The 15438-nt window shown below is 46.6% G+C and overlaps 1 protein-coding gene across 2 annotated transcripts in view; it reads right to left on the minus strand.

The window, feature by feature from the left end:
- COL5A1 (collagen type V alpha 1 chain) overlaps positions 1-15438 on the minus strand; it is a 177191-nt gene that overhangs the window by 74260 nt on the left and 87493 nt on the right. For both annotated transcript variants that reach the window (XM_009665728.2, XM_009665729.2), the window contains exons 10-13: positions 12818-12859; positions 12477-12539; positions 3588-3662; positions 1457-1549 (exon numbers count right to left, since the gene is read on the minus strand). In XM_009665728.2, the coding sequence (XP_009664023.2) occupies positions 1457-1549; positions 3588-3662; positions 12477-12539; positions 12818-12859 (273 nt within the window). The remainder of the gene's footprint in view (positions 1-1456; positions 1550-3587; positions 3663-12476; positions 12540-12817; positions 12860-15438) is intronic.

Raw genomic sequence — 15438 nt, forward strand, 5'->3', positions numbered from 1 at the left:
CCATCACCCAGAAGTCACCCAAGATGTTTGTTTTTCTAAAATTTTTTCCAATATTTAACTGAACATTTGAAACATTAGATAAAAAGGAGTCAGTTTGAGTGAGGGAGGGGGGTTTTGCTTTGGTTTTCAAACCAGTCACAATTTTCAATGGTCAGGGGAAAAAAAAAAAAAAAAAGAGAGAGAGCGCGCATCTGAAAAAGCAGATGCTTCTCATGAAATTTTCATTCAGTCAAAAACCCAATTTCCCAGCAAAATAAATACTGATGGAAAAATTGTAGGCAGCCTTAATATTAAGACTGACAAGGAAATACCAGAATCATAATCCACCAATATTCTTCTCAGAGGAAGGTTAATGGATAGGAAAATACAGTGGCTGGTAGCATCAGAGCCCTGGACTCTGCCTGAAAACATTTAAAATTGAACAGGGGAGTTGGACAGAAACCAGAATAACCCAGCTAAGCCAAAAATCCTCATTATAAACCTAAAAGGGGCATGTGCTCCCTGGTTGGGCGGTGATCCTGAAGGACCATGTCCCTCTGCGTACTGCCTCTGGGACCTGCAGACCTTACATTTTCACCTTCTCTGCAAGGCTGTGCTCACAGCTACAATTTGGTTCCTCCTGGACAAGACTGAGGCAAATACAGCAGAAACGTACTTGTGGGGTCCCTATGCATTTCCTTTCACTGTAATCGTGCCTGTTGTACTACTTCTAACATCTCGATGATCAAACGTGGCCCCACACAAGCACTCGTGGAAAGGAAGTTTCAAAGTTGTACTGGCTAGAAATTAAGTTTCCTTTTGAACAGAGGGGTACGCAGCCTTGCAACAACAGCATACGCATCTGGCCAGGGAACAGGAATTGTATTAGGAGCACGGATGGCCGATCTTGTTTCACCAATGAGGCCTACACAGCAAACATCGCTAGGGAATATTTTACCATCAGTCACTGTGGGCATCTGAGAAAAAAAAAATTGCATGGATAATTCATCACATATTTCCAAACAAATACATTAAAGGAAATTGCAGGCTGCCTGCAGAGAATTATGGAGCTGAGAACAGCTAACTTCTGTGACATACATTAAATTATTGAGTAAGATTTACTGAAAAAAAAAATGAAAGAAAGTCCCCTTTCATACAGCTCTCAGAACCGAGGGCTAATCTTTCTGTCAGCATAAGCTAGTAAACTCTCCTGAAGCCAATGGGTCGATGTCTACTTGCATTAGGAAAAGACCTGATCTGCGGACTGCAGGCCATCTGAAACTGTCGTTTAGGGCCTGGCCTAATTTGCTGGCCACAAATGCTATTATTTAAAGCCATGACAGCGATACACTTTCAGCCAAGGCTGACAGGCTGTTACCACCTACAGTACCATACCATTGCACCAGGGACAGCGCAAGTGCAGACATCTCCTCCTCCTCCTCCAAGGGCACCTCTTGCCAGAGATGCCCTCACTTACCCTCGCCTGCTGCAGGATGGCTTGAGCTTGGGCCTCCTGTGCTGAAACGAGAGGTCCTTTAGAGCCAGCATCTCCTCCTCCACTAAAGCGGAACTGGAAGGAACAAGATGGACAAGGCAGGTTACCAGGCTGTTGCCCCTTCCCCCTCACACTAGCCTGACTCCTCGATATCTCTGTTCAGCATGACTGACCCAACCCCACCACTGCCCTTCCAGACTTTTATTAACCCTCATGTGCTCTCAGGTCACCTAGCTCACATGCACAGACTGTTTTCCAGGAAGTACTGCCAGAGGAAATTCTGCACAATCAAAACAATGCAGCGTAAGACAGCTTGTAGGCTTTGAACTGTAAAGAACTCATACACCACAGCTCAAAACTTTAACACTGAAGTCTTCATAGACCTGATATCCCCCTTAAGATGCCATTGGCCAGGAGACCACTTGCAGACAGGGTTGTATCAGCTTATTTGATTGTAGTTACCTGTTTGCTATGGGACAAGAGCCACAGTTCTCAAGTGTGGCAGTATGCCTCAAAGAACAGAATTTGGCCTATTGTCAAAACCAGGATCCTTCAGCAGACCAAGGATTTTTAAAAAGCAAGCATAAACTTTTTATTTTTCTGAATTTGAAAGGGAAGGAGTTTAATGTTTTCTTATGCCTCTTCCACCCCTAAGAGCTACAAGCCTACTTTCTGAGACACATACCCTTCTCCTGCCTTAACTGCATATGTCTGGGCTCCCCAGTACAAGAGAGACATAGCACTACTGGAGAGAGTCCAGCGGAGGGCTACCAAGATGATGAGGGGACTGGAGCATCTCTCCTATGAAGAAAGGCTGAAAGAGCTGGGCCTGTTCAGCCTGCAGAAGAGAAGACTGAGAGGTGATCTCATCAATGTATACAAATGTCTAAAGGGAGGGCGTCAAGAGGATGGGACCAGACTCTTCTCAGTGGTGCCCAGTGACAGGACAAGAGGCAACGGGCACAATCTGGGACACAGGGCGTTCTGTCTGAATATGAGGAAAAACTTCTTTGCTGTGAGGGTGACTGAGCACTGGCACAGGTTGCCCAGAGAGGCTGTGCGGTCTCCTTCCCTGGAGATATGCAAAATCTGCCTGCACGTGATGCTGGGCAACGTGCTCTAGATGACCCTGCTTGAGCAGTGGGGTTGGACTAGATGATCTCCAGAGGTCCCTTCCAACCTCAACCATTCTGTGATTCTGTGATTTTTCTCTTTGGGGTTTTGCAAGGAGGACTCTCTGGACTGCAGAACCTTCTTGGAAGGCTCTTCCACCTCAGTTTCACCTCCGCATTTTGCTTGGTTTGCGCTAGGTACATGACCGCACAAACTTGGCAAACAGATTCAAAGAGATACAATTTACAGGCCTACAGTTGATTACTGTAAGGGCCAACAAATGTATTGTAATGGCCAGCTAAGCTCCATGTTTAGCACTTGGCCCAGGCTGTCCTAGGCACCCTGCCAGTAACCTACACATGTATCACCCTACCATTTGGAGCCCGCACAAGTGTGCTGCGGTTTTTCATTAAAGACTCCTTCCCTTTAGTACCTAACCAGTTATTTTCAGCAGCTGGTTTCCTTAGGGTTTTCTCACATCAAAGCAGAGACAAATATACTCATTCCTTTAGTGTCTCAGGACCAAGGCGGCTGACTCAGCACTTGCTAGCTTCATGTAGGGGAAGAAGACAATGCAAATTAACCATCAGTCATCAAAACAGACTGGTTAACTCAGGTGCTTATGATTTCAGCACCTGTTCTGAAGAGCCTTTAGAAGTTCCTCACCATAAGAGGGAGGGTTCTGCCTGTAAATTGGGCCCTTGGAGACATCTTCAGTTATTTCCTCGTGACTTTCATCCCCCAACACCATGCCCAAACTGAAGCACTTAAACTTACTCAATGCTCAGCTTTAGACTACCTGCCTTGCACTTTTGACTGGTGAAGATGCCCCAGTGCTTTGCAAAAGCTAAATTTACAAGGGGAATCACTTGGGTTTTTTACTGCAAGGAAAACACGTCATGAGGAGATGAGGAGACTTCTGCAAGAACAGGCACCAACTAGTAGCAAAGTACAGGAGCCAGAGTCATGTAAATGCTTTTTTGGCTACGCTTGTACTTACAGGCAACATAAGCATTGTCCCTGGTGGTCCGGGTAAACCATCTGCTCCTGGAAGCCCCGGGCGGCCTGGTGGCCCCTATAAGACAAATAAAAATAAACCTCTAGAATGTCATGAGTCATGTCCTTACATAGATAGTCCTGGCTGTAAAGGCCTGTGCCACATTACAAAGGGCTCCCCGTCTCGACAAATACACATCAAGTCCGTTGGCATTCTGATGCTCAGGCAAAATTTGTGAAAGTATATCTGTAAATGCACATGGTTTTCCTTAGTAATTCTCTCTTCCTACATTTTGGCCCCCATAGTTTCAAGATCTGCCATACACAATGAACAATAAAAGCCTCTGCAATGTTCCAGGTCAATGGAATCGATGTTTAGGTAGGTGTGTTAAAACTTATTAAAAAAAACATATGAAACTTCATAACTCAGGTCAGTGAAATAGAAGTGTGGAAAGATAAATTCATTTATGTGCATGTTTAGTCATCTGGGTCATTCAATTTTTCTCTCTTCTGTCTTTCTTTGTCCTATGAGGATACTTCTATCTACAATGGAGCACTCCTGTCGGCAGCAGTAAATCAGCAAAGCTCTGAGGATTGCAATGGAGTTATGCTGATAAACATCAGCTGACTATCTTTAACTTGCACTAAAGAAACAAGTATGCCGTGAAAGATCTATTGATGAACCTATAAATAATCAAATATGGTCAATTTTCCTAAGATGGCCCATAGATCATTTGCACTCCCAATTGTGTTCTTGGTAAAAAGCTTAAATTAACCCAAATTTGCACATCCATCCAACAATACCACATGCACATGGGGATGACATCCAATTACTCAATGCGCATGCATAATCACAATTATCACACCAGCTTAGAGAGCTGAAGGCATGAGAGACTTGATCTTGTCCCAGGGAGGCCACACGGAGCCCTGGTGCTCATTTCATGGCGAGGTAACCAGAACTACCCGGCAGACAGCTCTCGGCTGAGGATTTCAACACTCCTGTGCTTAGTAAATGTCAATAACACATTCATCTTTGGAGATCCAAAGCTCTTGAAAGGGCAAGCAACAAATACCTGCATTAGTTCTCATTCTCCTCAACCTGCCTAAAGCCCTCAAGCCCATGCAAGCCCCAAAACTAAACAAAAGTAAAAATAAAACCCTGCCACAAATCAAAGACCCATAGGCACATGCAACAGGGACACAGAAGAGAGAGTCCTTGACCCATGGAAGCAGCATGCTCATCAGACAAGGCAAAAGGAGGTGGTAAAGGTGGGAGAGGGAGCAGCAAAAGAAGAAAAGGTACAAAGTCCCTAAATCAAAACATTAAAAAAAAAAAAACAGCTGAAGTGTTATCTAGTCCCACTGTTTTCCAGTCAGATTCAGGTGCTCACTGGGTCTGTTTTCGGAAGTGGGGTGACTAAAATTTTTTCTTGAGACCTGCGTTGCTTTGGGCTGAGGCTCTCAGGCCGTGCTGGGAACTGAAAGTAGATTTTCTCCCCCCATGTCTCATCGCAAATATCCCGCTCCTCATCTCTTCTAACAAGAGCTGGATTTGACTTTAACTCATACCTTGTTTTCTCCCTCTTCTTCTACTCCTCCTACATCATATTCTACTTAATGTTTCTGTTTTTGCCTCCTTCTTAAAAAGGAGCCCAGATCATTCAAAGCCAAAGTTTCAGGCACCAGATTGGAGTCTGGATCTGGGGAGAGGGGTGAATGGGACTGGAAGACGCCACTCCACCCTGCCCTAGACAACACATCACACCCGCTAAGGCTATTTCTGTGACCTGCACCATAATTACAGGGCTGAAGAGCACTGCAGACGGTGAGCCATAGTCTGTACTGCACTGCACCCGGCCCGGAATAACAACACTGCTTCCAAAGCTGCAGCAAACAGTGCTGCAGCCAGTGATTTATCGGCAAAAACCCAGCAGTTCCCTCAGCACAGGAGGGAGCCTGCAGAACAGACCAGCCTATCCATTTTTCAAGACAGGCTCATGATGCTACATTCATGCTGTTTACTTAGTCTCTCCAACACTAGGTCCCTGCCTCTGCGGATGAGGAGCAGAGCGGCACAGAGGGCAATCCCATCTGTTGGATCAGAAGCACAATAAATAATTTAAGCCAGATTCATCTTACATAATAAACTTTCCTTCCTCTCTCTCCTCTCCTGTAACTCCAGTCCCACACATGATGGATCAGGAAGGAGCTGGTTTCTCTCTGTTTGTGTGTTCTGCGTGACAAATGTTGGTGAAAGCTTTTTTACATATAAATGCCTAGTTTTGCTTCAGTTTGGGCGTGTGAGGTCTTATTTTGGAGGGTGCAGGGAGTAGAGGAGGCAACGGAAAGGAGGAAAAACAAAACCATAAAGCAGTTCTTCAATTTAAATTCAGGCTGGTTTTCTGAAGCCTTTGAATGCCTTTAAAAACCATAACACAGCAGACTCTCAGCTGGTGTAAATGAGCATCACTCTAATTATGTAAATAGAGATAAGCTGATATATAGCAGCCAAGGACAGGGACTTTAATTTTTATTTGGTGCAGTGCTCCAAAATGCCATGCTGAGTGCAAACATTAATGTAATACTGCAAGGCAACATTTCAGGGGAAATCGCGGTGTGTTAGCGCTCTGGCTGCTGAAAAGGGAGACAGTGACAGACAGACAAACTCACAATATTCAGCGTTCAGTATGCTACCCAGCAATAAGGACACTGATCCACTTAATTGCCCACATTTTTGAGCCTCCAAATTTGCTCGAAATCTCTCTCAAGGTCTATACTTCTGCCATTTTCAGGCCTGGCCAGAGCATTACGTGAGAAAACATCTTTCTAGCAGTATTTTAGGGTCTTCCAGGTAAGGCACTACTGGCAGCCTGATGGAAAAAAGGGCACTGTGAAAACTTTAAATGTTTCAGAATCACAGGAAGGATTTTGGAGCCACCTATTACATTTCTGAAATGCAAAACTGGCCTCAGTGGGAATAAGCCCCTTGGAAAGCGATGGCTGCAATGGCCTTGGGAAACATAACTGCTGCTTTGAGAAAGGCCGTCACTCAGAGCCTAGGGCAGACTCATCAGACAGCTCAGCAGCAGCAAAACACCACAGATTTCCCAGCACAGAACGGCGCTAGTTAAAGAGCTCTAGTTTGTTCTACTACTGCAGATCACCTTGTACAACAGAGCACATTTTCCCACTTCCTTCATTCCAGTCTGGTGTTCCCATGAAATAGCTCTCTATTCTCCTAAGTGCCACATTTCCTACTTCCCACTACTCAAAGAAACCTGCCTAAGTCATCCTAAACTGCCCTCCCCTCAGATCATTCCTCTGAAACCTCCCACAAACAGGCTGCCATGCAGCTTTGCTGGTGACGTAAGCGCTTTTTAGCATTGTAAAATAACTGGAATAAATGAACAAACTGACATGATTAAAAGAACAGAGCTGAACAAGTGTTGGCCGATATTAACATAGCTGAATATTGCTGGTACATTAACTCAGTGCACCTGCCTGATTGCAAATAAAAAGTCTTTCTATCAAATGCAGGCATATGAAACGCTCCTCACTATACATATAAGTGTCATGCAAATTCATGAGCTATGTGCAGATTAACAATAATAATAAGCACATTAAAGAGGAGCTGCTTTAATTGGAAAGGAGTATTTCAATACAGTTGCAGTTCCTGGCTCTACAAGTCCATCACTTTTCTACGTGCAATATGTTGCATTCTGTTGTATTACATTCTGTTCTGGACAGAACATCTAGAAAAGCAGGATATACTGTCTGCGCTAGAATGCAAATTATGCCTTTCATTTCAGGGTGTGCAGCAAAAACATCAGGGACAGCGTGCCTGCTGCTGACCGGCTTTGCGTGGCTATTCAAAAGGAGCCTGGCAAGCAAACGTCTGCATTTGTGTGGACACACAGCAGAAGTTTGAACTCCTCAGCCATCGGGGTCAGCATCCATCCTGCCATACAAACGAATTCTTAGGAGTAGAGGAAGTTCTAGCGCATCAAGGGCAGTAAAACAGAAAGCTAGGCAACACGTAAGATCCGTGCAGGACCGCCTGAACATGAAGACAAACGAAGGCTCACGTAGCACCCGATGAAGCCAGCCAGCCATTTTGACTAATCCTAATGCAAGACTGTGAATGCAAAAGACTGCTGGGACCTAGCCCAGCCAAATTACAAAAGGTTCCCTGTGAAGTCCAGCACCCACGGATGCAAAGCCCTCTCTCAGTTCTCCTGCCAGACCAATGCAGGAGGAATCAGCACTGCCCATTCTCAAAGGGTTAACCAACCCAAGCGCCATCCCCGACTCTAGCGAGCAAGGCTGAGCCTGTGGCTGTGTATTGACTTTCTGAGCCTTCCAAGGCACTGATCGATGGAGCAGAGTCAGGGCCTCTCGTTCTCAGTCATGTCATAACCACAAGAAACGATATTACTGTTCCATCAAAAAACAATAAATACACTAGGAGAGTAAATGAGGTGGGGGCCCATACAGAAATGCTTCAGAGGGCTTACGGGAGGGCCGTGGCCAGGGAACTCCAGCCACGAGCCCCGGGAACTGACAGTGCAACAAAGAAGCTTAATTTAAAAAATAAGGGCCCAAATTGGAGTCATTGCCACAAGAATACTCCAACACCCAAGTAATCTTCTTAAGTACACCTTAAAACCACAATATATAGTTTCTAGTGCAAGCTATCAATGGCTGTGTTTCTCTCAGTGGTTGTATTTTGCAACGTGCACGTCATCGAGTAGGGAGGTAAATAACGAACGTTTGGAGCTAGCTGGTTAGGGAAGCTGAGATTGCAGCCTCCATCCTGCCCCTGGCTCCATGCTCAGGGGCTGCCTCCAGGGAAGGCAGCCAAGCCCCTGCATTGGATTCCCAAATCCCACCCCCACCCCACCAGGCTGCTGCTTTCAAAAGGCACCAAACTGCACAGTGGCCGTTTCACAGCTCTCACTTTTAACTTATGAGAAGCTGCGATGGAAAACCATCTCGATGGGTGGGTAAGGAACAAAGGCAAGTTCAGCCCTCAGGGAAGCAAAAGTTCGGTGGCACATATGCAGAAAAGAGGCACCCAAGGGTGTTTTTTTCTGACTGGTTCCAAGCACTTGCAACAAGAGAGAAGGAATAGATGGATTTAAAAGCTGACAGAAGAAGAGAGTAGCTTATGAAAAGGCCTCTGCAAACGAATGCATGGTGTACAAGGCAATGCAACAGAGGCTCAGCCCTCACTTAACATTCATGCACTAGAGCAAGATGAGAAGGCCTTTGCCAGGGGAAAATATTTGGCCAGTCTGTCTAATCAGTATTTTCATATTTTGGTATATCTCTTCATGTGTCCTAGTGTATAAATGTGCTTAGTCATTTCCAGAGGTGGCTCAGCTGATGTTCTGGTGCCAGCAGCCAGGCCAGGAGTAAGAAATAAAAACCAGGGGATTAGAAGCACATGTGATGGCAACTGCAGAGGAAGCCACTGCAAGCCTCTCCCATTGCTCAGGCACTCAGAACAAGGCTAAGGTGAGATTTTTTTGTAGTGCAGAGATCTCATGCAGATTATCTGCAAAGGAGTGAATTCTCTCTCAAATTTATTCTGGGTCTTAGGTTATGCAATTAAAACAAAAAAGAAAGCTAAAAAAGAGATAAACAACAAAGCCACAACATGAATCCTTATTAGAAGTCAAAGCAATTAGCTGAACGAAGAAACACATCAGAATAGCACAACAAAACCCTCCCCCTCTCAGCCTTTTCTGTTTAGACCTTCTCATTCAAACCTGATTGTCCCAGACAAAACTGAAGAAAATCAGAAAACTTTCTGCCAGAAGAAATGCTGAGGGCCCAAGTCTCCCCTTCCTTCTCCTGGCTGGAAGTTGTGGCACAACACACCCCGGAGGAAAACGGGACGCGCTTCCCCCATTTGGAAACCGACCCTGCAGGTCTATTAAACCAGTAGAAGACCTTATTCTGCACTGGTGGCCTGCTGCGGGTATCAGGCTGCATTATCAGTCAGGAAAAATGTGTTTTCAGATTGGGGAAAACGATCAGATTGGGGAAACGTTTTCTGACAAATGCTCCCATTCTCACAAATGTATTTTGTATTCGCCAGACAACAGCGCTGACAGGAACGGGCATGCACAGTTCAGCAGATCTGTGATCTACCGTCAGTGCTGCTCACCTCGCCTATGCGTTTTACAGAAGAAACTCTGAAAAAATAGACCTCCACCTAGCCTACCTTCAAAAAGCCCTGTTTGTAGGCATACTCTTTGCCGATGGGACTGTCGGGATGCTTCGGACCACAACAACGAACCACAGGCAGAGGCTGTAGTTAGGGCTGCTTTTATTTTTAGGTGAACTTTTAGTGCCCACTGAAAGTGCTCACAATAGCATTCCTCCAAGCCAGCCGCCGTCCTGGCTGCTCTCCCTGGCAGGAGCCACTGGTCTGCTCCTGCCCGACCTGCCCGCGAGCCTGTGGTCAGGCCTGGGGTGATGTCCCTCGAGGGTGATCCCACCTCAGCATCTCCCTGCCCACCCCTATGGGTACTTCAGCTGCAAGGGAGACACGTCTGCACTTGGGCCCCCCCGACCTTACACAGCCCTTTGCGTGCCACCACCAAGCAACGAGGCATGGAAACTAACGTACCAATAGCCTGTGCCAGGTTTACCTTGCAAACAAGCCAAAAGGTCTGGATGGGCCAAGTCTTCAACCTCCTCCCACAGCCACATTACAGCTGTTCTTCTTGGCATGACTATAACCCAAGCTGTCCCTACGTGCCTCATTGTCTCTTTTTACCTCCTTGCTATAGGAGTCTTGTCTTGACCCGAGCTGAAATAAGTCTTCTCCACCCTGCTGAAAGGGAAGAAGGTGAACTTCCCAGAGAGAAGCTCTTCCAGGCACTATCTAGGGCGTGAGTTGCTAGGAACCCCGATCGCCAGACAAAACAGCGATATCCTAGAAGCTATTCTGAAAGCCCATTTGACTGTGCTGACTATAACGATGGGTCAGTTACTGAAACAGGGTCAAGCTCCCCTTCTTTTACTTGCACAAACCTGCTGAAATCAATGCCTTTATTTACGTGAGACAAACACTTCCGGTACATGTTCCTCACGGCCACGTGCGGAGAAGAGCGGGTGGCGCAGGCCCCGCGTGGCGCTACCTGAGGGAGCTGGATTCCCGCGGGGAGGGCTGGCGCTCTGCCCTGCCGGGTGCACACCAACCAGCGCGCAACACGCTGCCGCTCAGGCAGCTCACCCTGGAGAAACACCTTGACTTACTGCGTAGAGAATGGGAACTACAGTTTTCCTTCTTCTTGACTCAGGAAAAGTTCCAATTTAAGCCTAAAATTAGACTATCACGCGTAGTTTTTTTAGTGGAAAAAGCAACAGAAACATTTCCTAACAAGACTTTCTGCTCACCCTCACTCCCTCAGACTTTTTCTTACAGCAAAGCAGTGATTTATGTGCTCTGTCATCTGAAACCAGATTCTTTCAAAGGAACTACTCGGATTCCTCCAGCTTTAGACTTAAACTGAGTTGCTCTAACAGCCGAGGCTGATCCCATTTTAGCCTTTATGTAAAACCAGAGCCATCTGTGGTATGGTGAATCTTCCACTAGATGTCAGGCCAAAATTATCACTCTGCGCATGGCTGGGAACAGTGCACAGCCTGGGAGAGTCAGGTTTGCTTCTGCAAAGCCAATTGTCCATGGGTAACCTTTTCACTGCTTGACTACCTTCCACCAAGAGGAGAAACAGACTTTGAATGTGCATGAGCACTTCGGATACAAAAGTAAATGGTCATTTCAGAGACTCAGGTCGGGGGGGGAGGTGGAGAGTGGTGGTTTTTTTTTTTTTTTTTTTTTTTTTTTTTTTTAAGTTTTCAGTATTGCCGTGCTTATGGATTGCAGCTTGAACGGTGCTTGTTCACCACTTAGTGAATCAAGGTTCTAGTTCAACAGTTCCCAAAACAGGGGTCTTTCATGATCCCCAGTGAGGTCTCAGCAACAACAAATAGATACGTGACTCTGACAGAAGCACAGTGCCAAACTATGGGATTTCAGGTCACAGTTCACAAGTGCTTGGGAACAGCTACCTTCAATGGAACCAATGAGACACCCTGAAAATGGAGACTTTTGTAGACATCTGTGTAAAAAACATTGGCTACCAGGGATAACCAGTGATCTAAAGTAATATTAAAACCAGATATACAAAGCCTAAGTTACTGCACTGCCAAAAAAGACAAACCAGTCTCTAGAGACTGCTGCTGCAGACCAATAATCCACCTACTAAAAAGGTGAGAGCACAAGAGCAACCTTCCCAATGGGAGCAGTCTAAGACAGAAAAAGGTATAAAGGAAGACGCATAAGAGCGATGGTAGCATGCTTCTGCCACCCAGGAGGCCGTGCTGGACACCACCACAACCAAACCATCTGCTGCAGGACTCACAACACATAGAACAAAGATTCCAAATCAGGGTTGAACTTCACTTTACTACACTAATGGATAACGTGTGTGTTTGGTCATAATGTTTGCCCAGTGCCACAGCCCAGGTCCCACAATGCAAAGACTAGCCCCACGCCCACACAGAGTGCAGTGTTTGCCAGGCTTATTCTTGTTTTTAAGCTAGAGAAAACTGCTTAGCACATTTGCCTAGTGTGGCTGGTGCCCAGCCATTTGTCCCCAGATACAAAGCCCTTAACCGTAGCCCAAGCTCCTCTAGGAGTGACATCCCCTTTATCTAGTTTTGAGGGAATAAGACTAAGGACTCAGAGGAGATGACTATCAAACCCCTTGCAAGACATGCAGTATTTTAGGACTCTGATGATATATCACAGTCCCACTTTGCATACACAGAATGACACAAAGCTTCAGCCAAAGAGGAGAAATATGCAAATACTCACTCTCTCCCCAGGGTCTCCCATTAGGCCCACAGGTCCAGTTGGTCCTGGAGGTCCTGGCAGGCCCTAGCATAGAAAAGGCAGAAAAACAATTAGCTACTAAAGAAAAATGCTTTATCATTTGTAACCTATTCGTACAAAGAACGAGAAAAGAATTAGAGCTGTCCGTTTATTTTTTGATCCCAGAGTGCTCTGATATACACTCATATTATCTGGAAGCAATAGAGCCCTGAGAACAGCTGCATGCCAAGCATCCACATGCTTGCAGCAATATATCATATACACCCAACACCGCAGAGGTGCATGCATCCTTCAGTGCAAGGCATAAATAAACCATAACTTACTGCTGGGCCTTCGGGACCAGGTGGGCCTTCAACAAGCATGCCCTAAAAAAAAAAAGAGGAGAAAGACCAGTAATTAGCAAGCTGCATCCTCGAAGTCACCTCAACTACAGGGCTCAAAAGCCTGTAGTGCCTCATTTGTTCTTAAAAATCCCAGGTCTTGCTACTAATGGATGTCAGGGCACCCCAGAGCTGAATAGCTTCTGCTTTATTTTAACATCATCTACTGTGTCCCCACAGCCAGAGTCACAAAAGGCACTGCTCACTGAAAAGTCAAATACCATATCCTTGAATCATGCAAGGCATGGTAAAACAGCCCTTTCTCTCAGCACCAAATCTACCTTGCCCCAGCGCAGGGTTACCTTTCCAAACTCTGACCTTTCTCCCTTAGCTCAAGGGCAGGCAAATGGAAAACGTGTGGGCATTGGCAAACCTTGATTACGCCAGAGAGGAGAAGAGCTCCTCTTTCAGAACAAGCCATCTCTAGACCCAAGCAGCTCAGAAAAAGAAGTTAATAATCAAATTGCAAAGTGTTTTTGAAATGACTTCCCTAGCAGGCTGCATGCTGTGATTTACTCTGTGTACCTAGAAAATCACTGTGTGGGCAAAATGGTAGAATAATGTTACTTCATTCTTTTTAATCTAAATATTTTGTCATAACTTTATATCAGGTATATCATGTACTCGGTAAAATCGAACTTTTTTTCTCCTCATGCATATGTAAGAGGGAAGAAATAAACCTTCCAATAAACCTGGCAAATTCCTTCAGGACAGAACCAGGATGATCTGTTGGGAAGAATCCCACAGCAAGCACTGCCCTTTTATCTCTGGACCTGTGAGACCATGCAGCCAGCAGGGCACCTAGTTCAAGCTAAAGCAGGTCCAGCTTGCCAGCTAATCTACAGCAAATGGGGACATTTCTCCTTTGGCATGAAATCAGCCTATACAAGTCAGCAAAGATCCAGGCAGCTCACTTAAGGGAAGCCTGGAGGAAGCAAGCTCAGAGACGTGATCACAGGCCACCTTTGGCTGGTCTCCTGGGCTCAGGCTGTGGAGCTAAGCCACTAAAAGTGTCAGGTAAGGCCACGGCAGCCACCACAGTGGACGGGGCTCAGCTGAATGAATCTGAAGCATCTACAGGAATCCAGGGATCCCCAAGCCCACAGCCTGCAACCCAAGAAAAACAAAAACAGAGCAAAACATGCTGTCATGTCTGGTCATTTTTCACTGCTAGAGAATTTAGCTAGCTCGTGGCCTTCGCCCCTTACCCATTTTGACAGCAATTTCACTCATTGTCATGGAGCTACTCTGCTCTCTTCTGGGTATAAATTTAGCATAAACCTTACATGGCATTCCCTTATCCTGCACTAAAGCCTCACTCTCCAAAGGGAGATGTTTGCTGCTGAAGGCTACCCAGAAGAGGGGAGCTCTGCTGAAGGAGAAGGCTTTTTCCCCAGGGATGACATCCCTCAAGCCCTGGCTCCTTTCCGGACAAGCCAAGAGCATGTTGCAGAGCCCCCGGGAGCAGAGGAAACCTCTTCACCACATGGACACCCCAGGGTCCATTCCTGCTGAGACCAATGATAGCAACGCTTTGGTGCGGCAGGCTCAGAAACGGAAACCAATGCCAACCCTTCACCCTAAAAAGCATCTCCAGGCTGCTGCAGAGAGCCACAGCCTGCATACGCTGCCCAGGGCTTTTATGGATTCAGGCCAGCTTCGCCACCACTGCAGCAGGCGCTGCCCCACGGCTCTGCTTCCCGCAGCCAGCTGCCGAGGCAAGGGACACTGCTCTGCAAGGGGGAAGAGTTCGGCCTAATTAGCCGGCTCAGGATGCAAACAGCCTTGGCATGTTCCCATATTTATCTATTGGTTTACGTTGAGCTCCAGCTTTAGGGACATCTGGAGATTCTCCTCAGCAAGAAATCTCCGCTGTTTACATTATCGCTCATCAACACGAGCGATGGGAAAAGTGGGAGGCACTGGGACCAGAGGGGCAGCGAGGTGGGAGGCCGCGGAGAAGCGGCTCGGATGCAGCAAGCAAACTGCAGCTTTGGGATTATCCAAGGAGGAAAAGGGGTGCCTTTCCCACCCAGGCCCTGCCACGGGCAAAACGGCCCCAGCGACTGATCTTGTTTCGAAGGAACGAGCCTCACCTAAAACCCCACCCCGAATTAAGGCAGCCACAAGCACCAGCATCATCCATCCGTGAAAGAGCAAAGGCTTCGACCACGCAGAGGCAGCCCGGTAGCCGGGCCTTTCGCGGCGACCCTGCCGTTTGCCGAGCGGGCGGCCTCCGGCGCGCTCCGGACTGCGCTGCCCTGCTGCCTCCAGCGAGCGTCAGCACAGAGTAAGGATTGAAAGACGGATGGTTTGAGCGAAAGGAGGGAGAGAGAATTCAGCAGAACCCGACCGCTGGGTTTGGTTTTGATTTCCCTCTCTCCACTGCAGCTCTGATCAAAAAAAGATAAAGAGTGCAGCAAATCTGAATTTCTCTCAGCTGAACGGGAACCGAGCAGCAGAGAGGGAAAAGGCGGCATTTGGTCTTGTTTACTTTCTGGCAAAAGCTATATATGCTCCAGTGTTTTGAAATAGCGAAGGCAGCCAAATTCTTTCTGGATGAT

Source organism: Struthio camelus, chromosome 20 (assembly GCF_040807025.1).
Source record: "Struthio camelus isolate bStrCam1 chromosome 20, bStrCam1.hap1, whole genome shotgun sequence".
NCBI classification, from domain to species: domain Eukaryota; kingdom Metazoa; phylum Chordata; class Aves; order Struthioniformes; family Struthionidae; genus Struthio; species Struthio camelus.